The following is a 26,345-nucleotide window of genomic DNA, read 5'->3' as shown; positions in this document are numbered from 1 at the left end:
GGGTGGAGAGTTGGGGTGGGGGTGGGGGGTGAATGGAGAAGCCACAGAATTGCCCACTTCAAGTAATATAAGCTGCAGCCTTAACTGGTAGAGACTGGGAGGATTTGTAGCCCTTCAGGACAGCTAGAGTGGGTGGCTTTGTGGTTGACTGATCCAATGGTTCAGTTTGTCCTGAGGCCCCAGTTCCTTCTCTCTTTCCACTCTGCCCTCCTCAGGGTTGTTAGTCTCCCAACACAGCAGCATTCAGAGGAAGAAAGAAGATGGTGTCTTCCTTTGTTTCTCTCAGGAGGAAGACAATTTTCGAGCCCATAACAGACCTTCCTTCGTGTCTCATTTGTCAGGTCCGCACTCATTTCTAAACCAATCCCTATCACTGGATTACCTCATCAACAGTCTCACTTAGGAGCTGGGTGGTGTCAGCTTCCCAGAGGGACGTGACTAATGTGGAAGTGAGAGACCCGAACACAATCAACATTGGTTCGGAAGAAAGAAAGAAGGTGTGGCTGCTGTGTGGACAGCCAGCAGGATTCCCTGCAGAGACCTCCCTCCTTTGAATTTGAAAGTCCAATTTTAGGCAATGGGTTATAGCACCTGTGTGTCTGGAAAGATGCATGTCATTTGAACGAATAGTTATCGAGAGCTTGCTATGTCTCACAAGGGATGAGGGACACAGAGTCCTGACCGCTCCAGGTGACAACCTTTCCAGGGATACATTCTCCCCTTTCCCTGTTTTCTTTCTGTCTTCTCCTCTTTTCACCACAACCTTATCTATTTGGTATTTGTTTTTTTAATCTACTTTCCTCTGTTGGAATGCAAATACATGAGCCCAGCAGAGGTTTGAAAGTGACCTTTCCTCTACGGAATAACAGGAGTAACATGGTTGCCCTTCTTCCAAGTGAAGAGGCCCCAAACTGTGCAATGAAATATAGCCACAACCTTAATCTAGAGCCCTTTAGTGTTGCTAGAGTAACAGACAGTTTCTATTTGCAAAATCCATGGGTTCTGGCAGTCCTCACATACAATGGAAAATGACTGGGTTTGTGCCTTTCAGGGAACTGATCCGGTTTCTATTGTGTGCATTCTTCTGGCTTTGTATTGTTAAATTCACTACTGAGCTTCAGGGAGAGTTAGCAATGCCTGGAAACGAGAGAAGTAACTGTGACACAAAAGCCACAGCTACTTGGGTCTTTCCTAAGAGGCAGCTCTCCTGTGGCTGATTCTGGCAAGTTTTGCATTTCCTCTTGAGGAGTCAGAGGAGAGAATTGCCAACAATTTTTCCCACCACTGTCACCTGGACCCTGGGGTTGACACACCAGAGAGGTTCTTGGGCAATATCATGCATGTGACCACCCCAGCACTGAATGATTATGCTAGCACTGAATTTACCATATGAGTGGTCTTGCTGGCATTCGGTTTTACTTTTGCAGGGCTAGTAGGAGGAAGCACGACCAGACAGAACCAGGGAAAGTTGATGAGGACATTTAAAGGGTGGGCACAGTTTGTGCAAGACCAGATCAGGACATGTTTATAAATCTAGACAGTGGAAGGCAGTCCTGCGATGTTAAAGGATACTTGGGGATATCTGTGCTTTCTGTGAAGTTCTGGATGAAATCAGCTGGAGGGTCTCTCGGCTGTCCGGGCTGTGACCGGACAGCCAGAGCTGGCCGCCTGACCAGGGTATGGAGTATGGCATTCTCTGAGGAGTCATCGAGTTGGTACATCATGAATTTACCAGGGCAACGGTCCAACAGCTCTGACTGCACACTTGTGAGAGAAGTAACAGGGTACAGTGGATCATGTGCAGTGCCACTTCTGGAAGTTTCTCAGGTAGTAATGTCACAGTTGTGACAATTAGATGGGATGCCCTGTGCTAAAGGACTTTGGCAACTCTAAAGTAATTTTGTTCATCTTTGAGTCCCTTGTCATTTGCCCTCTTTGGCTGAGAATTCTGCCCAACAAGAATTGGGAGGTGCCCTTATGAACAGAGTGCGAGCTGTGTCCTTCTTGTCATCTGTCCTGGGCTGAGGGCCTTGCGGTTAATCACAGACGCATCCTCAGCAGGAGAGATGAGGATGTACCGCCCTTCTCCCCCAGATTATTCTAAAATGAGATGGTGCGGCCCAGTGGCCCACGGCCTACTGAAAGAAAAGCATGCACTGTGGGGCCTAGTGTTTCATCTTTGAAGGGTGTGAGCTGAGTGAGGACAAAGACCATCCATCTAGGGGTGGCAGAAAGGTCAAGAGGAGGCTGGGAGGACACGGCAGTCAAATCAGATGCAGGCTCTTTATTTTCCTTTGGAAAAATAGAAATACTTGGCCTCCCCACTGGGAAGTCTGAAAATTGCCTTCTGAATCTTTTATATACGTTTTAGTGTATTTTTTCATAACAGCAGTACAAAAGTTTGATTAGGTATAATTTCTCAAGTGATTTTTGCATAACTCTTTACATCATAATCGTTTTATTTGCATGCAGTAATTTCATAGGGTAAGAAGCCATACGGATTTTCCTTTTCCCATTGAGATGAAGGAAGCGTTTTTGTCTACATTTCCTTAGCACTGGCGAACTTCAAATGTTACATGGTAGGTAGGAGTGCAGCTTCTGGCTGGCGCAGCCTCTGGAGGAAATTCGGCTTATTCTTCCAGGGCTAGTTCAAGGCTTTCCCTCACCCTCAGGGTAAGACGAGTCCTCCCTTTTTGTGCACATCCAGCGCTCTTGGTTAACTCCTGTTACAGCGGTTACCAGCCTGAGGCGTCAGTTCTTCACCATGGGGACCCCACCCCACTCATTGCTGCTTCTCTCCAACACACAGAACAGCTACTGAATAGTTATTGAGTCAGTTAACCCGGAGAAATTGTGCAGAATAGTCAGATTTAAAATTGCCACGGCACTGTAGAATGTCCAACAGGAAATCATTTTTTGTTGTTCAGATCAAGGCTTATACCCTGTTTCCCTGAAAATAAGACTTAGCCAGACAATTAGCTCTAATGCACCTTTTGGAGCAAAAATTAATATAAGACCTGGTCTTATTTTATATATAATAAATATAGTATAATATAATATAATATAATATAATATAATATAATATAATATAATACCAGGTCTTATATTATTTTTGCTCCAAAAGACTCATTAGAACTGACGGTCCAGCTAGGTCTTATTTCCGGGGAAACACAGTACAGGCCCAGCTCCCTGCAGCGAGTCCCCAAATTCCCTTTTAGTCAATTCATCATAAAATGTCACACTGTGGGGAAGGGCTGAGGACATCTGTTGGTTTTGTCACATCTGAACCCATAGCACCTAGACTGGCTTGAGTATCTGGAAGCATTTATTCAATATATTGGTAAGTCATAGCCAGGTACCTCCTTTTCCAAAGGGGGAAACTGAGAACCGAAAAGCTCAGCAGTTCAGAGATTCCCTGAAATGGACTCAGGCGACAGCTCTGATTTGCAATGTCAGGGGACTACTTTCATTTGGAAGCAACACGTGGGGGCTGGTGTGGAGGTGTCATGGAAGGGGCAGCATCCAAAGCCAGCCCAGGGAACCGCCTGCTTCCTTCTATGCTGGAACGGCAGCATGGACGGTGCCTTGAATCCCAGCATCTGTCCCCTTGAGTAGTCACTGGGAGTTTCACATCACCCCAAAGTTCTGGGGTGTCAAACTAGGCAACATTTCTTACCAACTCCCTATACTTTGTTGAACAAATAAATAATGCAGCTTAACAAGCATGGCGTGGGAGAGGGCCATATGGAATATAGTAATCAGTGAGCCTGACTGCATTATTAATGAGTAACTCAACCAGAGGGAAAGCCAATCTAAGTCATGTGGGAAAACCGGTTTTGACCATATTCTCTAAGACTAAAGTCAAAAAGAACTGCACACAAATATTGTACTCTAGTTAGTAGCTTGCTTTTCATGCGGTCTGGGTTAGTAATTCCAAAATGACTATGCATATTCTAGGGCCAAGAAAATAACTAAATACATCCATTGTGGATCATGAGAGTGGGGTTCTCGCTGCTGCAGAGAGGAGTTACAGATAAGGAAGGTTATTGGTGTGGTTTTTGAAGGTGTGGGACTCCAAGGGAAGGACATACAGGAATTCTTTGTACTATTTTTGCTATTTGTTTTGATAAACCTGAAGTTATTTCACAAGAAAAAATTTAAAGACATGGTCAACAGCTGTAAGAAAAGATCCTCAACCTCACTAATAATAGAGAAACGCAAATGGAAATAACAATGAGAACTTTTTTTTTGCCCATCAGATTGGCAACACTTAAAAGATTAATAATCTGAAATGTCATTCAGGATATGAGGATATGACCATTAAGCTGTTGGAGGGAGTCAGACTAGCAAAGCCTCGTTGTAGGTCAGTGTATCCTTTTCTCTCAGATTCTGAAGTGCAGAGATCGTAAACGTGTCCTATCTAAAAGTAAGGGTTCTTGAATGTTCCAGGAATCTATCCCACTCACACATACACCTAGGTTTTGTGCATAGAACATATTTAGGGTCTTTGTAGCAGAGTTTGTAATAGCAAGAAGTTGCACATTGTTTAAATACCCATTGTAGGCACTGGTTAAATAAACCCTGATTGTTCATGAAAAGTGTGCAGAGGGGCAGGGCCCTGAAAACGCTCCCCATGCACAAGGCAGCCGATTTATTGTGTGATAGAAAACCAGCAAGAATGTACCTTGTACGGGGTGAAATCTGGCCTAGAATCTGTCCCGAGTTGTACGTCGTTGAGGACAGAAGCTGGTGGCGAAGAAGTGAGAGTTGTGCAAAACGTGTGGCTACTCTCAGGGTGGGATTTTGAATTGGTTTGCATTTCATAAAAAGTTTTTGTTACACACTGGATGCCCATGCCCTCCTTTTCCTTCTGCTTCCAGTTGGTAGCAGCCATCGTGTTCATCAGCTTCGGTGTGGTGGCTGCCTTCTGCTGTGCCATCGTGGACGGTGTGTTTGCCGCTCGGCACCTAGTGAGTTCCATCTTTTTTATTTTGTTCTCAATTGCTTTCCTGGGTTTAAAAGATCTACATACAAAAATAAAATTTCATGTCACAGAGCTGAGCTCAGAGACATTCACTATTTCTCTCTCCATTTGTGTTTGCCAGTTGCTGTCTTTCCTTCTCCCAGTTTCCTTCATTTTCCGTAACACACACACACACACACACACAGACAGACAGACAGGCAGACAGACAGACAGAGAGACAAAATCACATCAATTAGGATCAAATTCTTCAACGTCCCAAGAAACTTTCCTCAGGTCTTTTTGTAAACTCAACAAGAGAGTATACATCTTGAAATCCACGGACTCACGACTTCCCAGTTTTTGTAGTTGAAATCCATCTGTCTTAAAAGATTACGACAGAATTTTCAAGCTTGATGTTATAGGCTGTGAAATCATTTTACATTTATTTTGTCTAATGGTGTGGAAGCCTGAGATGCAAGAGTCTATCAATAGTTACAGTCACGTGCCGCAAAATGACATTTCAGTCAATGACCGATCGCATATACCATGGTGGTCCCATGAGATTATAATGGAGCTGAAAAATTCCTATCACCTGGTGACTTCGTAGCTGTCAAATATCATTGCACAAGGCATTACTCACACGTTGGTGGTGATGCTGGTGTAAACAAGCCTACGGTGCTGCTCCTTATATGAGTGAGATAGAGAAAAACGCAGCAGAACCATCCAGGGGAGCCCTGATCCTGTGGAGCAGGCTGGGTCCCTGCAGGCATCATGGAGAGGCCCCGGGCTGCGTGGGCCAGAGGGCCACCCAGAAGAGGTGGAGGCCCTAACTCACCTGGCCCAGGCCAGAACTGTACCACGATTGTCCTTCTAGGTTATTCACCATTTGTTGAATAAATATTTACATTATAGCACTTTTTAGGAAATTGTATGTATTTTGTCCCAGACTTTTGTTTCTTGTTTATTTTTGGAAAGATAATTGAACGGAGCCCCTGGCCAATATTCCCTCACATGGTTCTGGCACACTGCTTGGTAAGAACAGAAAGAATATCCTTTGATCCGAACCTGATTTCCTGTCCCGGGCCTAAGTTATTGAAGTCAGCAGGTTGCTTTGGACTGTCACACTTGGATTTTCTCAAATGTCATTCAATCAGCAGATATTGATCGAAGGCCTCGCCCAAGCTGGGATGCAAAGACAGATGTGCCTTGGTGCTTCTCTTGATGAGCAAGCATCCTAAAGCTGAAATCATGGTGGCTAGAGGCTGATTTTTCCAAGGGCTTCTAAGGAGGAAATCCTGTGTCTGCCCTCAGAATGCTGTTGTGGGAGTACACCCTGGAGACAGTGTTATTTGGGCACCGTGTTAGCAGACCGACCTGGAGGTCAGAGCCAGGGGTATGCGAATCATGCTGCCTGACCCTGAGTCAGCTGGTTGTCCTGCTCAGGCAGTTTCCCCTTATCACAGGGACACTGCAAGACCACACAAGGCAGCCACATGAAGCCCTGGTGGGGCCATGAGGGACCAGTTAGTAATAAAAGTACTGGCAACAACTGTGGAGTGTGTGTCTGCAGCTGCCCCATCTCAGTGGAGATGGAGAACAACTGATCAATATAATTTCTTATGAGAATTGTCAAAATGAGGTCGTTATTTACGTTCCCCACCAAACTGAAGGCTTGACTCTGGCAGGAGTTTTGGGGACGCTGGTCTCGAAGGGAAAACCAGTCTTGCCTTCCTGAGAGAGAAGTTTCTTCCCAGTGAAGGGGAGCACAGCAGCTGGCAGTGGGGTTCCAGCCCTGCTGCTGGGTGCGTCAGCTTTTTCCAGGACTCTTCTGTCTCTCAACTCACGTCTGAGAGAAATTTCCTTCAAAACCAATGGTTTCCCAGGTGGAAGAATCTCCTCTGTCCCGAGCTACAGGAGTGAAAACAGACACATGCTGCCTCCTCAGCCTGACTTTGTTTCATGAACAAATAGGATTTATTGAAGCGATTATCTTTGCAGGTGAGGTATAACTACCCTGTTTCCCTGAAAATAAGATCTAGCCGGACAATCAGCTCTAATATGTCTTTTGGAGCAAAAATTAATATAAGTTTGGGTATTATATTATATTATACCCAATCTTATAGTAAAATAAGACCAGGTATTATGTTACTATATTATATTATATTATATTATATTATATTATATTATATTATATTATATTATATTAACCCAGTCTTATAGTAAAATAAGACCACGTCTTATATTAAGTTTTGCTCCAAAAGATGCATTAGAGCTGATTGTCCAGCTAGGTCTTATTTTCGGGGAAATACAGTGTCACTAGCTATAATTCCAGGCTCCCTTGTTCCAGATTGGCTGGATGCCTCGTGAAGTGGACCGTCAGCCCCCGGGAATCAGAAGGTCGTCGCTGGCAGGAGCTCTGTCAGGAATCAGCCCACCTATCTATTTCCATCCAGCAGGGCATTTGGTCAGACCTGTTGGACTGCCGGATTCAAAGAGTTCATGGTTCATTACAAGAGAAATGGGAAATGATGGGGCTGGCAGTCACTTGGTCAGACTTTCTGTTCCAGGTCAGGGTGGGCTCGTCTCTCTGTGGCAGAGCAACTTTGTGGTCACCCCAAAGTGTTTTAGTGGTGACTTTGGGGCATCTTCAGGGACGGGCCGCACAGCACTGGCATGGGGACACGATGTCCTCTTACCTCCTGGGCAGTTCCTGCTTCCCTCATTCACTTCACAGACGCTTACTGAGCTCCTAACTGTGCCATGCGTGCAATGAACCAGGGGCGGCTGGTTCTCTGGAAAAGGCCAGAGAGTCAGTGTGTTAGGTTATGGCCATGTGGCCTCTGTCAAGGCAGCTCAGCTCTGTTGTCGAAGCACAAAAGCAGCCATAGATGACATGGATGAATGAGTCTGCCTGTATGCCAATAAAACTTTGTTTACAAAATCAGGCAGTGGGGTGGGTTTGGCTCACAGACCATCGTTGGCCAACCCCTGCAGGAGACACATAGGGTTTTAACTGAGGACAGAGACTCAGCTCCATTCCCCATTGCTGTGTTGTCCAGAACAGGCCTGGCATATGGTGGCACCAGTCCGTCAGTAGCTGCTGCCTGGATGAACGAATGTATGAGTGTCCTTATCTGTTGCCGGTGTCACTGGTGGTTTTTTTTTTTTAATATATTCTTTTCTTAGGTCAGAAGTAGGAATGTTTTGAGAACTATGACTAACACAGTAATAAAACTAAATACTGTTATTGGGATCCTAACTCATTTTATAATTTACAGATTATATAGTTTCATGGCATTTTACAGTTTCTGTGCACCACTTGTTGTTCTCTACCTAGCAATTATAAGCACTTTGTAATTGTCAGTTTGTCTGTCTCCTTCACTAATTCCCTAAGGGCAGGAATTCTGTCATACCAGGGTACCTTATAGTTTGGCACTTTGCTCCATGAATGTTGGGGACAGACTCATGGATGGATAGTTAGGTAAGGCCATAGGTGGGTGTATACTTGGGTGGTTGGTGTGTGGAAAGATGCATGGAGGGAGGGAAGGAAGGGGATGGATGGATAGGGATGGATGGATGATGGATGGATGGAGGAAGGGAATAGAAGGAGGGAGGGGGAGAGGGAGGGAAGGAAGAAAAGAGGGAGGGAGGGAGGGAACAGTAAAGATGGATGGAGAGAGGGGTAGATGAATGGATGGATGGATGGATGGATGGATGGATGGATGGATGGATGGATGGAAGGATGGATGGATGGAGGGATCGATGCATTGATGATCGAATGATTAAATGATTAGATGGATGGTTGGGTGAGTGAATGGATGATTGGCTGGTTGGATGAATGAGTGAATTAGTCTGAAATCCATCTTGCTCCATTCCTAGTAGAAAAATATATTCTGCTTTTAGAGAAAGAGGCAGGAGCCAAGGGATCTCCTTGTTGAGAGTTGTAGGAGTATACCTCAAAATGTCATACAACCCCCTCCCTTCTGCTGCCCTGTGATGACCAATGGGAGAAGATGTGTCTGCCCAGTTTTCAAGGACAGGGTGCCTGTTCCCCTGGGGCATTCTACTTGCCTGCCTCCTGGCTGCAGGGGCCAGGCTGTTCTGGAACGAGCTATGGTATTTCCTGCTTCGTGTTATCCATCTGGCAGATTCTAGTTGGCTTTGGCATTGCTCCTCTGGGCTCAGAGCCCATGGAAGACAGGTCTGCAATTGCCTCTGGCCACTCCTGATTTGGATATGAAACTGTACCGTTCTATTTGTGTTTGTCTCTAGGAAACAAGGCCCCTCACCTCGGGAAGATGCCAGTTTTACTCCAGTGGTGTGGGATACTTGCACGATGTCTACCAGACGGAGGTAAGCAAGAGCCCTGGTGGATGTGTCTGATTTCACTCTGCTCATCTGTGGATCCTATAAAGTTTTCTGTGTCCCTAGTCAAAATCTGAATGTTTGGATTCTGACAGTTCTTCCCATCATGTCTTCCCTCTGTGCCGTGGTGAGGCATTTGTAGCTTATTCTTTGTTTTGACCTAGATTTGATATCTTAATGTGTCATATTTATTTTGGAATTACAGTGGCTGACTTGTCTTCTTGGACACACAACTGTCCTAGAATTCACTTGTCCAGTTCAGTGCAGTTTCTCTGATGAACACTTTTTATTGACTTAATCATTGTAATAAAAAGCTAAGATACTGCATTTTCATTGGTCAAGACACTCACCGACTGTCCCCGGGCCAAGGACATGTGCAGGGTGATTTCATTTCTATTTCTAGCTCTATGAAATGCCTGGAGTAACAAATTGCTCCATGGCATGCCATTTGCTCTTAGACCATCCCAGGCGGGCACATAGCTCCCTTTGTCTGGCCGTTTCACTCCAGCTCTGAGTAGATTTGCTGGTTTAACTCAACAGGGCCTCTCAAACTGCATGCAAATGTCAGAGAAGGAGGGAAGACAGAGAGGAGTAGCTGGGAGAACATCGGAGAGCAAATGCCATGGTTAATGCCCTACATGGTTGTTGGGGTGCGCCATGAAGAGAGAAGGAGCATTCTGAGTGCTGTGGCATGGGGCACTGAGTAGCCAGAGGCGCCCTGCGGCCCCTCCCCAAGGGAGGTTGCACATTTTTTCTCCAAAGGTTGGTCCCAGCCCTCGTGGCCCTTCTTCTGGCTGGAGGCAGCCCTGGGGACTTGTCTGTTTAGGGGGGTCACGGGTTCTCCAGGCCCTCCATATGCTCCCCCGGCACCTCCACAGGCCCTAATGCTGCTTCTTCCTTCCTTCCTGGGATCATAGAAAAGTAGGGCCCCTCTCCTGACCCTGTTTTCCAGGCTTTCTGAGGACAAGCCCACGTGCGGGGCTGCCCCAGCTCCATCTCTTCTCCGGGGGTTCCCAACCCTGCTGCCAGTCGGAATCAGCCCCGCAGCTTGAGCAAATCCTGATGGTGGGCCCCACTCTAGGGAGGGGGTTCAGTGGACATGGGGATTTAAAAGCTCCTTGACGATTTGGGGGCTGAAGCTGCCCACACAGCTCAAAACAGGGGCCAGCAACTTTCTCTGTAAAGGGTCAGTAATATCCTGGGATTTACAGGCTAGATGGTCTTTGTCCCTGCTGTTCAACTCTGTCTCGCCAGTGCCAGAGTAGCCACGGGCAATGCATAAACGGATGCGTGCGGCCATGCAGTCTCACCTAGAAAACAGACAGTGGACTGGGCTTGGCTCCAGGCCCCTCATGGCTGACCCTCCTCTGACCCTGCTCTTTACACTTTCAAGGAGGGAACAACTCCCATCAGAGACCATCTAGGGTGACGGTTAGGCCTTTTCACCTCCAGCTCCCCATCCTGTAGCTCTGACCTTCCCATGAGCTGGTGTCTGGGCTCCGAGCCACATATTGCTCTCCTTCCCCCTGTCCCGTGCCTGCCGTTGACTATCGTCTCATCAGTCCTCCACTTCTCACCTGTGATGCCTCCCAGCCCCGGTCCCCTTCTGGGTCTCAGTCACACTGGGGCTACTTTCATGACTCCCACTGGCCTGTCTCTGGTCTCTGCCCCTTCGGGACTGTTTCCCATACCATTTCCAAATTAATCTTTCTACTACCCTTCTCAAGCACTCTAGAGTGTCTCATTGCCAATTTGCATGATTTCTAGAAGTTAACCACGAACCTTGAATAAAAGGCCACAAGTCCAATGGGCCGCTTGAAGAAGGGCCAAGATCTCCAAAGCTTCCCGACCCACCAGGGCCCCAGGGAGGCTCTAGGACCTCTGGTGTGCCTGGGTCTCTGCCTCTCCCAGTGCCCTCAGATCTTACAGAGAGAGAGAGAGGGAGCTTGGAGAATCTGCTCGAATCCCTGCCCATCACTTGGTGCACGATCCTCCCTTGGAAGGTCCTTCTTCTCGCCAAACGTCCCTGTCCTCCTTCCGAAGTCAGGATGGTCGATGCCCCACTTACTGCCCAAATGTAGGTGGCACGGTTCATACCCCCACATGAAACAGCGCTGAGGGAAGGAAGAAATCACGAGTTCTTGCCCCAATCTTGCTCCTTTAACATTAAATATCTTCCAGACATTTGCTGCCTGAGGGGAGGCCTCCGTGTGGCTTAGGTAGGGGCCACCCTGGCCAGATCAGGCTACTGGGAGCCGTCCGCTGTGTGCTCAGGAAAGGGTCCCCCTGGGGGGGCCCATGAGGAGGAGCTTCCACCTATCCCCACCTGGACAAGTCCCCGCCTGGAGGGGTCCCACTTGGAGGAGGCCTCACCTGTCCCTGCCGGGAGGTGTCCCTGCCTGTCTTCACCTGGAGGAGTCCTACCTGAAGGGATTCCCATCTCAAGGAGTCCTCACCTATTCTACCCTGGAGGGGTCCCTGCCTGGAGGAATCCCCACCTGGGCGGGTCCCCATCTGGACAAATCTTCACCTGGAGGGGTCTCTGCCTGGAGGCATGGTACCCAGAATCCTCTCCTTGTCCAGCAGCTGTTGTCGCATGGATCCCCTGGCAGGGCTGAGCCTGGTCTTCTAACGCCCCCTGTAGGGCAGGGCCCTGCTGCACCTGGCCTGGGGAAGGGAGGGGAGGGTGAGGAAAGGAAGCGTGGGCTCATAAAGGTGAGCTGCCTGACTGACGAGGGCACAGTGGCTGGGTTCTGCCTCTCAAGGAGGCAGCCCTGCCCACTCTGGGGTGAGAAAGAGTGAGCACGTGGGGGACAGGTCCTTGAGAACTGACAAGGTCTCTCTGTTTGCAGGTCACTTGTCACTCCCTGAATGGCAAGTGCCAGCTGAAGGTGAAGAGCAACACGTGCTACTGCTGTGACCTCTACAACTGCCAGAGGTGAGTGAGGTGGGTGTGGGGCAGGGGAGGGTGCCCGATGAGGGTCAAGACCCCTACGCACTTGGACATTTCCTCTGGCAGCCCCTCCTGCCGTCCCGCCCTCCTCCCCTCTGCTCTCGTCCTCCCTGTCCTTGGACAGAGCACCTGTGTCATCTCCTGTAGTCCTCAGACATGTATGTGAGGAAAGGGCATGGGCTCTGTTTCACAGATGAGAAGCTGAGGTGCAGTGAAGTGGTGAGCTGTGGGGGAGGGGCAGCATTCTGTAAGCCCCGGGATTGTGTCTCTATCAGTGAGCCTGTGACTGCACTGTGAACCAGCGGTTCTCAGGTTCTTCTCCCCCCTTCGCTGGGACAGAGGGCTAAGCCGGGCTGGAGCTGGGCATGTCCCTTGATAATACCCCAGCTGGTTAGGCTCTGGTTGACTAGTTTCTCCTGAGGACGGGGCTGGTTGAGAACCAAGGCTCTGATTGTTTCCGCATGGGTCCTTTTCCTGCCTCTGCGGGAAGCCCGAGGGCACTTTTCTCTGGTGTTTAGTGTGAGAACCTGGTTGAGCTCCTGAGGTGAATCTCATAATATTGTGAGGGCCCCATGACTGCCCTCCTGCAGGTTTTAATGCTCAGACTTGCCCACAGCAGTTTGTCCACCACAGGTCAGTTTTCTAACTCTAGCCCTCAGTCCCATGGTGTTCCTGCTCTTGAGTCTCTGCTCCAGGTACTTACTAAGCAGGGCTGGAGTCTGTCTCCCATCTGGGGGACAGCAATTTGTCCTCCATCCTCTCCTCTTATGATGCAAGAAGAGTTGTTGATATTTTCAGTCTGTTCAGCATTTTTCTTGCTGTGAGAACTCAGTGCAAGTTCCAAGCCCCTTTCTTGCAGAATGGAACCCTCCCCCCATTGTCTTTTATATTTTGTATTAATAGCTTGAACACCTACATTAAAGCCAGTGGGAAGTTTAGTGTTTGCCTCTTGGGGAACCCTCCCCTGAGTTGTTGAAAAATCCAGGGGTTTAGGCTGCACCCTGTCCCCCAAGAAGAGGGTCCCTTCTTATTTCCAAGACAAAACGGAGGAGCAGCATGTGTGTGGATTATGGTGGCTGCCCTCGCAGATTCTTGCAACTCAGGCTGCGGGCCCACAGCCACAATGCTGCGGTCCAAGGCCCTGCATAGACCACCTCAGTCCATGTCGTGAGGGCCAGGATGAACCCCCTCTGCCAGGGTGGCCAGGTTGGCAGAACTCAGCTGCCAGCCTTTATGCCCTGCCTGCTCTGAGGGTAACTCAGCTGGAGCCCCGTTGCCCTCTGCAGGGCCAGTGTTTGGGGAGGGGGCACGATGATGGTTCTGTCCTCCCTGCTCCAAGGCCTGGGCTCCTTTTCCACACTCCTGCGGTTGCTTAACCTTCTGGGGACAGCCTTGCTGCCAGGGCCTCAGGGTACAGCGGGGTGATGCCTCTTCCTGCCATAGCCAACAGGCCCCTCAGGGCCTTCGTGCAAAGACCGCAGCTTGTCTGGCTTCAGTGTATCTGGTGCCAGCCCTGCTCACCTCCTCACAGGTGACGTTGTTGTTCCCTCCCCATGTGCAGCACTGAGTACTCGCCCACGTACTACGAGTTTGTGGGTGTGAGCAGCTGTCGGGACGTGCTCCACCTCCACCGCCTGCTCTGGGCCTCCACCGTCCTGAACGTCCTGGGCCTGCTCCTGGGCATTGTCACAGCAGCCGTCCTGGGCGCTTTCAAGGACATGGTGAGTAGTGCCACTCGGGTGCGGAGCAGTGACAGCACTGCAGGCGGAGCAGGGCTTCGGGGCCCATGTTCTCTGAGGCAGGCAAGAGGGGTTTCATTATCCTCCTGCGCAAATGGGGAAACAGGCTCCTGAGAAGCATTATCACCATTATATGTGATAATGACAACAAGCCTTCACTGGTCATTTCTGGAAACAGGTCCTGTTCACACACTTTCCTCTCCTCCTCCCTCGGAGGCTTGTGCTCCACGATCCCATGTAGGAAATGGAAGTTCAGCTACAGAGAGGGAGGACCAGAACTTTACGCTCTGATGTGTCTGTCCTACCACTTCTCACCCCAACTGTACATGGAGCCTCTGATTTGGTAGATCTGGGGATGGGGGGCGGGGGTAGCTGGCGTCTGCATTTTCCTAACCTTGGAGGAGATTCTAATATGAGAACCCTGCAGAACAGGTGCTTTAGAGTTTGGGCCTCAAGTGTCAGCGGCTCCAGGAAGGGGCAGTGACCGCAGGGGCCGTGCGGTGAAGGCTGCTTTATCTGAGTCCTTCTGTGAGGCAGTGCCCTCAACATGGCTCTTTTCACAGGAAAACACCTCACAGATGGGGCTGGCCTGGGAAGAGCCCCCCTTCTGTTCTCTCCCTGTGGAACTGCTTTGTTCCACACTAGATCGGCTCACGCAGGGCACAGATAGTACATTTGCTGCAAGCCTCCTTCATCCACAGGGTGCTGCCACAGGCCAAGGGGCAACCCCGGGTGTCATCATCAGACATCAAGGCGGGCACAGGACAGCTCCGAGACAGGAGCCACCCACCCATTACCCGATTCTAGCTCGAAGGCCAGTCCTAACATATGCAGACAAGTCCCCTGTGGGCCAAACCCAAACCAGCCGTTGCAGCTAAAACTCTTCCTGAGTGATCTCTTGCTACCCAGCTACTCTGGAGACTTTGGTCATTGACCATTTTTAGTAGCTTAGTCTGGAGCCCTCCTGAGTTCTGTGATTGTCTTGAAGGTTTTGTTTCCCTAGATAAAACCTGAAATACCGTGGGAGATCCTGGTATGCCCTAGGAACCAAACCTTCTCCTGGCTGCCACCCTAGAAGGTGCAGATGGCCTCTCCAAGTTCAGACCTTGGTCACAAGATGTCCAAACTCATACAAGACAAGCATCCTTCAAGGATGAAAGTCGCCATCACCAGGCCTTCAGCAAAGTCTGCAGTGGGCGTTAACAGGTCTCCCAGGTCAGGCTGCCTGGGGTCCACAGAGGGCCCACGGGTGCCTTCTGTGAAAATCCTCAGTCTAGGGTCTTTTTCTGCTGTAGCCTGTTCATTTTGCTCTCTTGGCAGCTTTTCTAGGAGAAGAGCAAGGTTAGATTGGAGATTGGTTACCCAATGTGTCTAGTTAGAGTTCTGTTGTCCCTGCAGGTCTGGGTGAAGGTTGTTGGGACAGCAGTCAGCCCAGTGGGTTTTCCAGAAGGGGCTCTTTTGTTCATTAGAGTTTATAATAAAATTGCTGGGGAGTTCTATTGGGAACGTAGTGATGGCCCAGAAGAGCCACTGGTCATGCCAGACTAGAGTTGTGTCTAAACTCTGCTCTAGACAATTTTCTTTCTCAAAGCCAAAGCTCTGGGGTGTTGTAAGAAGCAAGAAAGGTGATCCCTTAAAATTTTACACCCACCAAGTAGATACTCCTATAAGTTTAATGGATTTTATAATTTAAAAATTTAAGAAATGAAGGCCCTTCATTAACCAGCTGAAAGCTGTGTGTGCCCTCTCGGCGTATGAGGGCTTCATATGCAGGCTGCCAGATGCTTGCCACGAGGTGGGTGCCATAGGGGTATCTCATGTACCCAGCAGGCGGGCTGTGAGGTGTCTCCAGGGTCTGCACAGAGTCTCCTGAGGCCGGTGTCTCGGTAACAAGGCAACATTTACATACACAGTCATTTAAACCCAGTTTAGTGAGGAAGGGTCTACAATGAGCCTCAGGCACATTGAGAAATGCAGGTGGACAGTCCTGCTGGCCCCGCTGGGGTCTCCTCATGGTTACTCACATGGTCATGCTCAAGGGCAAGAAATGTGGACAAGCAGTCAGGACAAGACCAGGCAGATAGGGGCCAACGTCAGGCGAGGCTTTGCAGTGCCCCCCACAGACAGAGTGACTGTCAGTTCTCCAGACTGGAACAGCCCTGCCAAAATGTTTAGCTCCCTCATGGGAGACTCCCCACCCTGCCTGATCCTCCCCAAACCCTGAAATGGCACAAATGCTGAGCAAGGCCAGGCAGGCTTCTCTCCGGCCCACGAGGTCCTCTGTGACCCTCAGCCCTCAACCTTTACCACTCCTGCTTGGCTCAAGGCCCCAGGCCTCTAGCTGCAGCTGTTCCCTCCGGCCAGGATGCCCCCCCAACCCCTCTGTGGGGCCCAGTTCCAGCTGTGCCAGGATAGCGGTTAGACCCTCCTGGCTCCCGCAGTAGGCTCTCCACAGTGTTTGTTCATGAATATGGCATCAAGGCAGCTGGGAGTGCGGGCCCTGCCCTGAGATTTCCGTCTGTCTCCCTGTTTTCGGGCTGCCCCATTCGCTTCTCTGAGTCTAACTCATGAAACAGATTCAACAGTGTGCAGCAGATTTGTGCTGAACTCCTGCTGCAAGAGCACAGGGCTGGGCCTGGCAGGAGAATAATAACTGTTATTGTTTAATCCATGCTCCTTCCCGGGGGATGCCTGCATTTTGGGGTGGGGGTGGTGGAGGGGGTGTTGGAGCTCGGGATGTGCAGAAGGTGGGCCCTGGGCGAGGTAGGGCAGTGAGAACCCAGGCACAGACCCTGATGTCTCCCCTCGGCTGTCAGGTGGCAAGCAGGCAGAGGCAGCTCTGGGTGAGTTCTCGGCTCCCACTGCCATCTCCTCCCGGCCTGTGCCCTCCCTGGCTGGTTAGCATTGCCCTGAAGTTCTGGGGCCTGCTTCCAGGTTACGGCCTTCCCTTCTCTCCCACCACCACTCCTCGGGACCTTCACTGGGTAGTGACGAGTTTTCAGAAAACCCACCTCTGCTGTCCCAGCTTCTCTCTGTCATGGCAGTGTCTGCCCTACAGGTGTCAGGTGGGGTCCAGGTTCTGTCCTCTTAGGGAGGGACACACTTCTGGTCTGGGAATCCCTTGAGCACCCCATGTGAGCAACTGGTCTCCCTCTGGGAGGGGTCCATCCTGTGGTCTGTCTTGTCTGGGGGATGAGAAGGTGGCTGGGAATCAGGCCCATATCCTCTTTTCGAGAATTATAGCCTCTAAGCGAGCTAACAAAGCACACGCGCTGAGGAGTTGGGAATACTTCGGTTTTATTTTCATTTCTGCAGAAGCCCCTGGGGAGGCACCTGTGGGAAGCACACATAGCTGAGCAGGTGTGAGAGCACGTGTGGTGTCAGTCCACCCGCGGTGGCTGAAGCTGCGGTGTTGGGAGGTGCCTCGAGAGGGACTGGTGGTTTCCTTGCTTTTTCAAAAAGCATCAGAGAGCCTGGGCCTAACCTGACATCAGGGTGGGCCTCTGGGACAAACAAAGAAAATAAAAAGCAAAAAGAAGCCCTGTTTTCAGATGTTTAGTTCTGCTCTGAGAACTATTGCTCTGAGGACTCAGCACCTCCCACTGGCAGATTCAGGAGAAGGATGGACTCCACCTTTTTGAAGGCTTGAGGACAGGTCTCCCCGGAGGGACAGCTCGAGACTGAGGGTGCCAGCCTTTGGGAGGGCCAGCTGACATGTCTCCATTCTCTGTGGCAGGTCCCTCTGTCCCAGCTGGCCTACGGGACGTCTGCGCCACCTCAGATCCTCTACAACCCTGCTCATCACATCCTGGCCTACGCGGGCTTTGGCCCGGCACCCGCAACCCTCCCCACCTGCTCGCCCTACCCTCTGCCTCTCCAGGTAGGCCAAGCGTCACCTGCCGAAGGCTGTGTGCTCACATCACGGACAGCAGTCACGCAAGGCAGCACTGGTGGGATGGGACTCGGAGGGGGGCTTGGGTTGAGGAAAGAGAGGGTTGACCTAGCGCGTCCCCTCTCCTGATGTAGGTAATTGGTGGCGGAGCCTGCGTGGACTGGGAAGGGTGTTGGGGACCATCTGAGGGGAGATGTGCTGGGTCATTCTGTACATGGGCCTCTCACACAGATGCTCAATGGCCCCGTTTGGCATTTTGGGCATCCTTTGTTCCGCATGGCCTTAGCGACTCAGCCATTGGTGTCCTTTGGGCCTCTACCCGTTTCTAATCCATAATCTTGTCCAACAAAAGTTTGCTGCAAAATCCAGGCCAGAGTGAGTGGGAACATACCGCACGCGCCTGGATCCTGTCAACATACAAAGGTGTTGAGCTGGAGCCATATGCATTTGCCAGTACCCAACCACACGTGACCCCCAAAAGTGGCGATTTTGTGTTAACAGATTCACCTTGTATAATGCTATCGGTCTTGGGGGCTGTTGTAGGAAGACGGATATTTGGTGGGGCGAAACCTTGTTTAGAGGGCATTTGCTTTGTCCTTCCATTTCCATTCATGGTTTTGGCTTGTCCCTGTTTATATGCTAGGAAGCTTCTGTCTATGCCATGGTTTAAATAGACCCTGAAAATCTGTCCCCTTATGGACTCCAGACCAGGCGCCCTCAGCTGTGGCGCTGTGGATATGCGGGCCAGGGGCTCTGTAGGGTGGGGCTGCCCTGTGCGCTGTAGGATGTCAGGTGGTGTCCCTGGCCCTCACCCACCAGCTGCCAGTACAACCCTGTTGTGACAACCAACAAATGTATCCAGATGTTGCCCACTGTCTTCAGGGAGCAAAGGTGAGAACCACTGGTCCAGACAACTTAACTAGGCTTCCATTTTGGGATGGGGCAGCCAGATGGACTCAGTACACATTCTTGTGCCTTTGTTAATGGTTACACCAAGCGCCAACAAGTTCTAGGAAGCGACAGTATTAAAATATGTGAGGAATTGTGTTTCTGTGCTTGGGCAGAGGGGGATGGCTGTGGATAAACAGGGGTGGGGTTGGGGGGGGGGGTCAGACCCTGATCATTTGTTATGAAGTCACACAGCTTCCTATGTCAATTGAAGGAACCAGCACCAGATAACTGGTCCTGTAGGGTGGGGCTCTTGATAAGTCTGGAGCCTGATTTGGGGGCGCTGGGCGGGCGCCCTGCTCTTGCAGGTATGACATGTTTCCTTAGGAGACAGAGGTGATCTTTGTAGGAGTGTAGGATGTGGGCAGATGGTCTCCCGTCCGTAAAACATGGTGCTGATGAGTGGATTCGCTTTATTCCGGTATCATATTCCATCCTCGTTCACCTTCAGGGACCTCTGGCTCTTCACAAACAGCAGCTGCCCCCTCTTTACCTTCCGGGAGAGGCCTGTGATTTCCTCCCAGTAGCCTCATCAGCTTTTATTGCCAGCTCATGTGGAGCATAACTACATATACATCAATAATCAGATTTTGAGGAGAGGACAAATCAATGAGGCTTCATGTGTTTCCTTAAGAGAAAAACACCAGAATTGATGCTTGTTTCTGCTGACCAACCGTGAGGGAAAGGGAATACTTTAAGTGTTCTGTTGAAGTCATTAGAAGCAGAAAAAATACTCCCACATAATAGCAGGGAGTGAGATAGCTGTTGGGGGCCTGTTCTGAGTAGTTGGCCAAGAGAAAAATCTTAAAGGGAATCCATCTTTCTTGCTTCCAACAGTTGTTTGGTCAGGAAAATCAGGGAAGAACTTGGCATTGATGAGTGTTTATGAACAAGGACATAAGCAGAAATTGAGTTCACATCCTGTAACTAACGGATTTCTCGTCCACTCCCCTGGTGGGGGTGCCTGTGTGGGCCGCAGAGCCTGTCCTGGAGAGGCCCTGCCTGTCAGGGTAATTTACTCTGGTATGTTACTCCATGCTTCATGGCGGTTTAATCCATGATCCATGGTGGCTTATTGTGTGGTTCCTGATGCTTTACTCTGTGATTCCTGGTGGTTTACTGTGTGGTTTGTGGTGGTTTACTCCGTGGTTCCTGGTGGTTTACTGTGTGGTTCCTGGTGGTTTATTCCGTGGTTCCTGGTGGTTACTCCGTGGTTCCTGGTGGTTTACTCCGTGGTTCCTGGTGGTTTACTCCGTGGTTCCTGGTGGTTTACTCCATGGTTCCTGGTGGTTTATTCCGTGGTTCCTGATGGTTACTCCGTGGTTCCTGGTGGTTTACTCCGTGGTTCCTGGTGGTTTACTCCGTGGTTCCTGGTGGTTTACTCCGTGGTTCCTGGTGGTTTACTCCGTGGTTCCTGGTGGTTTACTCCGTGGTTCCTGGTGGTTTACTCCGTGGTTCCTGGTGGTTTACGCTGTGGTTCCTGGTGGTTTACTCCGTGGTTCCTGGTGGTTTACGATGTGGTTCGTGGTGATTTACTCCATGGTTCCTGGTGGTTTATTCCGTGGTTCCTGGTGGTTTACGCCGTGGTTCCTGGTGGTTTACTCCGTGGTTCCTGGTGGTTTACTCCGTGGTTCCTGGTGGTTTACGCCATGGTTCCTGGTGGTTTACGCTGTGGTTCCTGGTGGTTTACTCCGTGGTCTGGGGTTGTGTGTGCTGTGGTTCTCTCAGGTGTTCATTTCCAGTGAAGAACTGAGCAGACACATGCTTGGTAGGATCTGGGAGCTCCCAGCAGAAATGAGAGAACATTCTCTAGAGGTTTCCTTTGTCCCTGTGGTCAGAAGAACTGTAAGTTTGAGAAAAAGAAAGAAACAAAGGTGGGCGTGGGCCCTGGGCTGTCAGGTCCCGAGAGCCCAAGCCATCAACCCTGAGCGGAGTGACATTTTTGGCTTCTGTTACTGCTCCGGACGACATTCTCTTTTCAGAATCCTGAGGTCACAGTAGGGAAGTCTCCAGGAAGAGGCATGGCAAATAGGTTGGCCTCTTGGGGCCCCAGGCACCTGGCCACAGAGAGCAAAAGAATGAGACAGCACTGGCTGCAGATAAAGCCCTTAAACGCTCACCCTGTGTTATTTCACAGAAGGGAGTGTTTGCTTAATTTATTAAAATATTGGTTTAAGTAGGTGTTTTCAAGCCTTAGAACTTAAGGAAAAAAATTTAAGAGGTTTGTTGGCAGGTGGAAAAACTGGAAATTTTATTGATTTAACATCTGTGCCATGCCCCGAGATTTTCCTTCTCAGAACCACTTTGACTTGATTCTGTGTATTAGTCAGGGTTCTCCAATGAAACAGAACCAACAGGATGGATGCACATATACAGACATAGACATAAGTATAAAAGAGATATATAGGTAGAGAAATAAAGAGAGAGAGTCCAAAACCTGCAGGGCAGGATGGCAGGCTGGAGACCCAGGAAAGAATGGATCTTGCTGTTTGAAGTCCAAAGGCAGAATCCCCTCTTGCCCAGGCACCTGTCTTTTCCTCTTGAGGCCTTCAACTGATTGGATGAGGCCCACCAACATCATGGAAGGTGACCTGCTTTATTCAAAGTCGAATGAATTCAGTGTTAATCACATCTACCAAATACCTTCACAGCAACATCCAGACTGATGTTTGACCAAACATCTGGGCACCGAGGCCTGGCCAAGCTGGCACGTAAAATTAATGATCACACTATGTTGAAAATGCTGAGCTCTTGGTTTTTTTCCTTAAAGTACGAAGTATTGGGTGAACCCAGGGACTCCCAAATAAGCTGGCCAGCCTCCTCCTTGTATATGCCCACCCTCCTGTGCATCCCGGTGTCAGGTAAAATGCCATCCCTTGGAAAGTCAAGACTCATGCACAGTAGGAGACTGGGGCTGGGAAATCTGAAGACTCCCACAGAGGGGTGTTTCCACAGACTGCTGTAGGAGCCCAGCTTGTGCAAAGGAGGCTCCAGCTGGGCAGGACGGGCCCTCCCTCCAGCTGCCCTGGGAATGTGCTCTGATCAGGGAGCCTTCTCACTAGAAGGGCCTTGCTTAGGTGGGTGACTCAGGTCTTGGGGGTAGCCTGAGCCCCAGGTGAGCCCTTTTAGGAGCTCTCCGCATGGACTGTGTGTATGTGGCAAGCCCTCTCCCCTGACTGAGGAAGCCTTTTCTGTTCAATTGCAGCCGTCCAGCAGCTTCCCAGCCTCGCCCTCCACGGACCTCTCTCTGTCCGAGGACGCACAGCCTCCGTCCCAGTCCAGCTCCAGCTTCGGGCTTCCGCCCAATGCCCCACCTCTCTATGCCCCAGCTCCTTTCCTCCCGGGGGAAAAGCCTCCCCCCTACGCACCATGACACAGAGGGGATAGATTTGAAAAATATTTTTTTTTTACTTGTTAAAAAAACAAAGCAGCGTCTACAAAACCTGCTTCTGTGGCCAACCTCCTAGAGACATCAGGAGAATGTTCCAGAAGTCTGTATCCTCCTTTCCTCCCTGGGCACATCCATAGCAAGGAGAGGCCAGGACCAGGGGTAAGGACAGAGCTCCAGGTGACCGAGGCCTGGGCGACACCTCTGCTTGGCTCCTCACCCAGCATTTCAACCAGACACCAAATGGAGCTAAAATATCTACCTGTAGCCTCCTTGCTCTGGTGTCCTGTCATTGCTTACAAAAACCCAAGTTTCATTTCCTCCTAGTTAGTTATTAGTATTATCATTTTGCAAAGGGAATATGACCAGGGGTATCCACTGGTAAGGATCATTTTTAAAGGAAATGTGTTGAATGTTTATATATTTATGTGTGTCCCCAAGAAGGGGTAGGGTCTCCACCCTCAGTGCTGTGTTCTCCTGGCATTTATTTGCTCAGAACAAAAAGACGCTCTGGCTCAAATATAAAATGCTGCTTCCAAGGCCTGCGAGCTAACTGCAGTCTGTGTGTGTGTGTTGTCTTTTCCAAATCCGCCATCACACCTGGAGAGGGGTTGCTACCTGAGGCTATGTGTTCCCTATTTAAGGCATCTTGGCTTCCAGCTGTCGTCCTTCATGAAGTGTTCTGGAGGCCACGTGGTATGCTCCGTAGGACACCCGTGAGGTTGCCGCTAAGAGTCAGTCTCTGCTCTAAGTAGCCACTGGAGTGGACAGCTTCTCAGGCCTTTCAGCCCCAGCCTGGGGTGCAGCTCTGCCTATTACAGACCAGTAGCTATTGAACGAGGGCCCCATATGTGCCCACCTGAGACAGTAGGTGAGCACAGACCTTGTAGATGATCAGATCTGTGTTGAGTGACAGACCAGTGCCCTAGATAACAGTTCTAGATCACTGAGGAAAAGAGATAGGAAGGAGGAGAAGGGGAAGGAGGAAAGAGGGAGGGAAAGGAGCTTTTTTTAAGACACAGTCTCCTGCTCCCCCTGCTGGCTGTGAATACAGTTCTGTCTAACAGACAAAAGATTCTCAGCCCCGTATAGAAATATCTCACATTCAATTTTCTGAGCACATAGAGTTTCTTCTAAAAAAGGCAAACACACATGTGCAAATAAGGAAGCGACACACGTGGAATATAGCAAACGCAGGGTGAGGCAGGCCCCAGGAGTCTGGCTAATTGATCTTGAAGAGGCTATTGATTAAGGACCCGGAAGCAAAAGGCCTGGTCACCGGGGTGGTGAGCTGTCTTGAGTTAGTATGACTACTCTGCTGTTACATTTAGACTCTCGTGCCCAAGTTTTTCCAGGATAAGCTGATCTGATCGTGGCCCAGCACAGCCTGGCCTCGGCAGGACCAGGACGTAGTCCCCCACTTCCTAGCTGCAAAGACAGGAGGTGCCCACCCTCTGGGTTTTTAAATGGGAAAGAAGGCATTTGTCATTAAGAGGAAAGTTCCTTTTATTAGTTGAGACTGTGGAGAGTAGGAAATGTGGCCACATGAAGACTAACGCAATGTCAGAGCTCAGAAGCGGGCCATCTGATTAGGGATCTGGGGAGTGGAAACTAGAATGGGGGCCCCTAGGCACGAAGCGCTGACCTGGCCTCTGTCTGAATATTAGTAATAATAATAAGCTGGCAGAGCTGCCATGCTACCCCCCCCCCCCATGTGGCTGACACATCTGGGGTCACACAGCAAGTACATCAAAGAGCAACACTCCTCTGTCTGGAGTTTAAGAACCAACACTATTCAACCAAATCAGGAGGTCTTTGCAATCTAAGATGTTGAATCTTTGGTAGGTTCCTTGTTCCAAGAGCACCTGCACAGGGGAGAAAGGTTGGCTGCATGAATCCCAAGCACGTTCAGAGCACCTGCGGGGCCTGAAAGGGATAGAGGCCCATCCCCCTGAGGACTGGGGATCGGGCCTCATCAGGGTGCCCTGGGTGCTAACAGCAGAGAAGCCAAATTGCAGATCTGGCAGCAAGTTTGTGCCAACTGGACCCAGGCCACCAATCCCCAGAAGGCAGCTGGGTGCCAGAGAACACAGGGACAACCTTCGACCTCCATACATGACCCAGGGTCAGAGACATATGCAGTGGCGTCAGTATTTCCCCAGGCTATTCACACCAGTGTTACCAAACCCACTTCTGTCTACCCTGCGAAGTGTTTTAATCTAGACTAGAGCCAAGACTGATAAAAAATATTAAGCTCCAAGGCCAACAATTTTGCTCTTGCCCACAAAAATGTCTTTATCCCTTGCCCAACCACAAAGAATGTGAATAAATTCCACTTCCAGCCTGGAGGTGGCTCCCACACTGCCCTCCAATCCCAGCCAGTCCCTAGGACACCTCCGCCACCCCCTGCACACTGCATGTACCCACACCTGGTCCCCAGTCCCTAGGACACCTCCCCCACCCCCTGCACACTGCATGTACCCACACCTGGCCCCCCAGACCTCAGGGACAGCTCCTCTACCCCTGGCACACAGCACCTGGCCATACCCAGACTCCATTGTACTCTGGGTACCATCCCTGGGGGGCGGGGACCATCTCTGCCAAAATCTTTGCCTCACAGGGATGGACCCTGGCCTGGCTCTGCCTGAGTCTTGAGGCTCAACAGGACCCACAGCTCTGATGGGCGCACACACACACACACACACACACACATACACACCCCGCCCCCACCCCCCACCCCGGGGTGGGTCTTCTGCTGAGTGTACCCTGCCTTATTCCTGATTGCAGACTGCAGTACACACTCAGGGAACCTGGGCTGGAGGCTACTGATGGGTACAGGGTTCCCTTGTGGTGTGATGGAAATGTTCTGGAACTAGGTAGTGGTGATGGTTGCACAACCTTGTGACTTAGCTAAAACCCACCAAATTGTATACTCTTAAAGGGTGAATATTATGGTGTGTGAATTGTATCTCAGTGCAAAAGGGGTGTGACAGGAATGCATGTGAAGCATTTATGAAGTGGCAGGGTATAGCACATGCTCAGCTAACAAGATAGTTACCATCATTGTCACCATAAAAAATGACCCTTAGTCCGGTCTTGAGCAGCCTGTGGTCACCCAACACTGCCCTGCCCTCCCTACTCCTGCCCTGTCCCAAACTTCTGCAGCCAGACTCTGCCACTGCTGGTAATGGGGATGCAAACACAAAGGTGGCGGGGCAGAGATGCCCTCTGAATTTTAGGGGAAATGCTGGACCAATCTGTTCTGACTCACGGGAGAAAAAAGTCCAGGGGGCCGAGTTCTCACTCAATTAGTGACTTTTTAGGTGGCAACAGTTATATATGTATTTCCCTTACCCATTTTCTAAAGCTTTTTAATTGATGAATCAACATTGTCACATCGTTATCACCCAAAGTTCATCGTTTACATTAGGGTTCATTCTTGGTGTTGTACACTCTGTGGGTTTCGACAAATGTATAACGACCGTATATTGTGGTGTCATACAGAGTAGTTCCACTGCCCTTAAAATACTTTGTGCTCCTGCTATTCATGCCCCCTCCACCTCCTGACAACCACTGATCTTTGTAGTGTCTCTATAGTTTTGTTTTTTCCAGAATGTCATATAGTTAGAAATCATACAGTGTGTAGCCTTTTCACATTGGCTTCTTTTTTTTCTTAAAGATTTCATTGGGGAAGGGGAACAGGACTTGATTGGGGAACAGTGTGTACTTCCAGGACTTTTTTTTCCCAAATCAAGTTGTTGTCCTTTCAATCTTAGTTGTGGCAGGCGCAGCTCAGCTCCAGGTCCAGTTGCCGTTACTAGTTGCCGGGGGCAGAGCCCACCATCCCTTGCGGGAGTTGAACCGGCAACATTGTGGTTGAGAGCCCACTGGCCCATGTGGGAATCGAACTGGCAGCCCCTGGAGTTAGGAGCTCGGAGCTCCAACCGCCTGAGCCACCGGGCCGGCCCCCACATTGGCTTCTTTGACTTAGTTATATGCATCCAAGATTCCGCGAGTCTTTTCATGGCTTGATAGCTCATTTAATTTTAGTACTAATAATATTCCATTGTCTGGATGGACCACAGTTTATTTATCCA

General features: G+C 50.0%; 1 protein-coding gene across 1 annotated transcript in view; it reads left to right on the top strand.

The window, feature by feature from the left end:
* The window catches only part of TMEM255B (transmembrane protein 255B), a 35,846-nt gene extending 13,045 nt beyond the window's left edge, over nucleotides 1-22,801 (top strand). The window contains exons 4-9 of the mRNA XM_019742041.3: nucleotides 4,881-4,970; nucleotides 9,236-9,316; nucleotides 12,181-12,266; nucleotides 13,843-14,002; nucleotides 17,757-17,900; nucleotides 22,066-22,801. Of these exons, the coding sequence (XP_019597600.3) occupies nucleotides 4,881-4,970; nucleotides 9,236-9,316; nucleotides 12,181-12,266; nucleotides 13,843-14,002; nucleotides 17,757-17,900; nucleotides 22,066-22,233 (729 nt within the window). The 3' untranslated portion in view covers nucleotides 22,234-22,801. The remainder of the gene's footprint in view (nucleotides 1-4,880; nucleotides 4,971-9,235; nucleotides 9,317-12,180; nucleotides 12,267-13,842; nucleotides 14,003-17,756; nucleotides 17,901-22,065) is intronic.
* The last annotated feature ends 3,544 nt before the right edge of the window (nucleotides 22,802-26,345 follow it).

This window comes from Rhinolophus sinicus, chromosome 16, assembly GCF_057876585.1.
Source record: "Rhinolophus sinicus isolate RSI-liver-muscle chromosome 16, RSI-T2T, whole genome shotgun sequence".
Lineage (NCBI taxonomy): Eukaryota > Metazoa > Chordata > Mammalia > Chiroptera > Rhinolophidae > Rhinolophus > Rhinolophus sinicus.
This window is presented reverse-complemented; position numbering and strand designations above follow the sequence as displayed.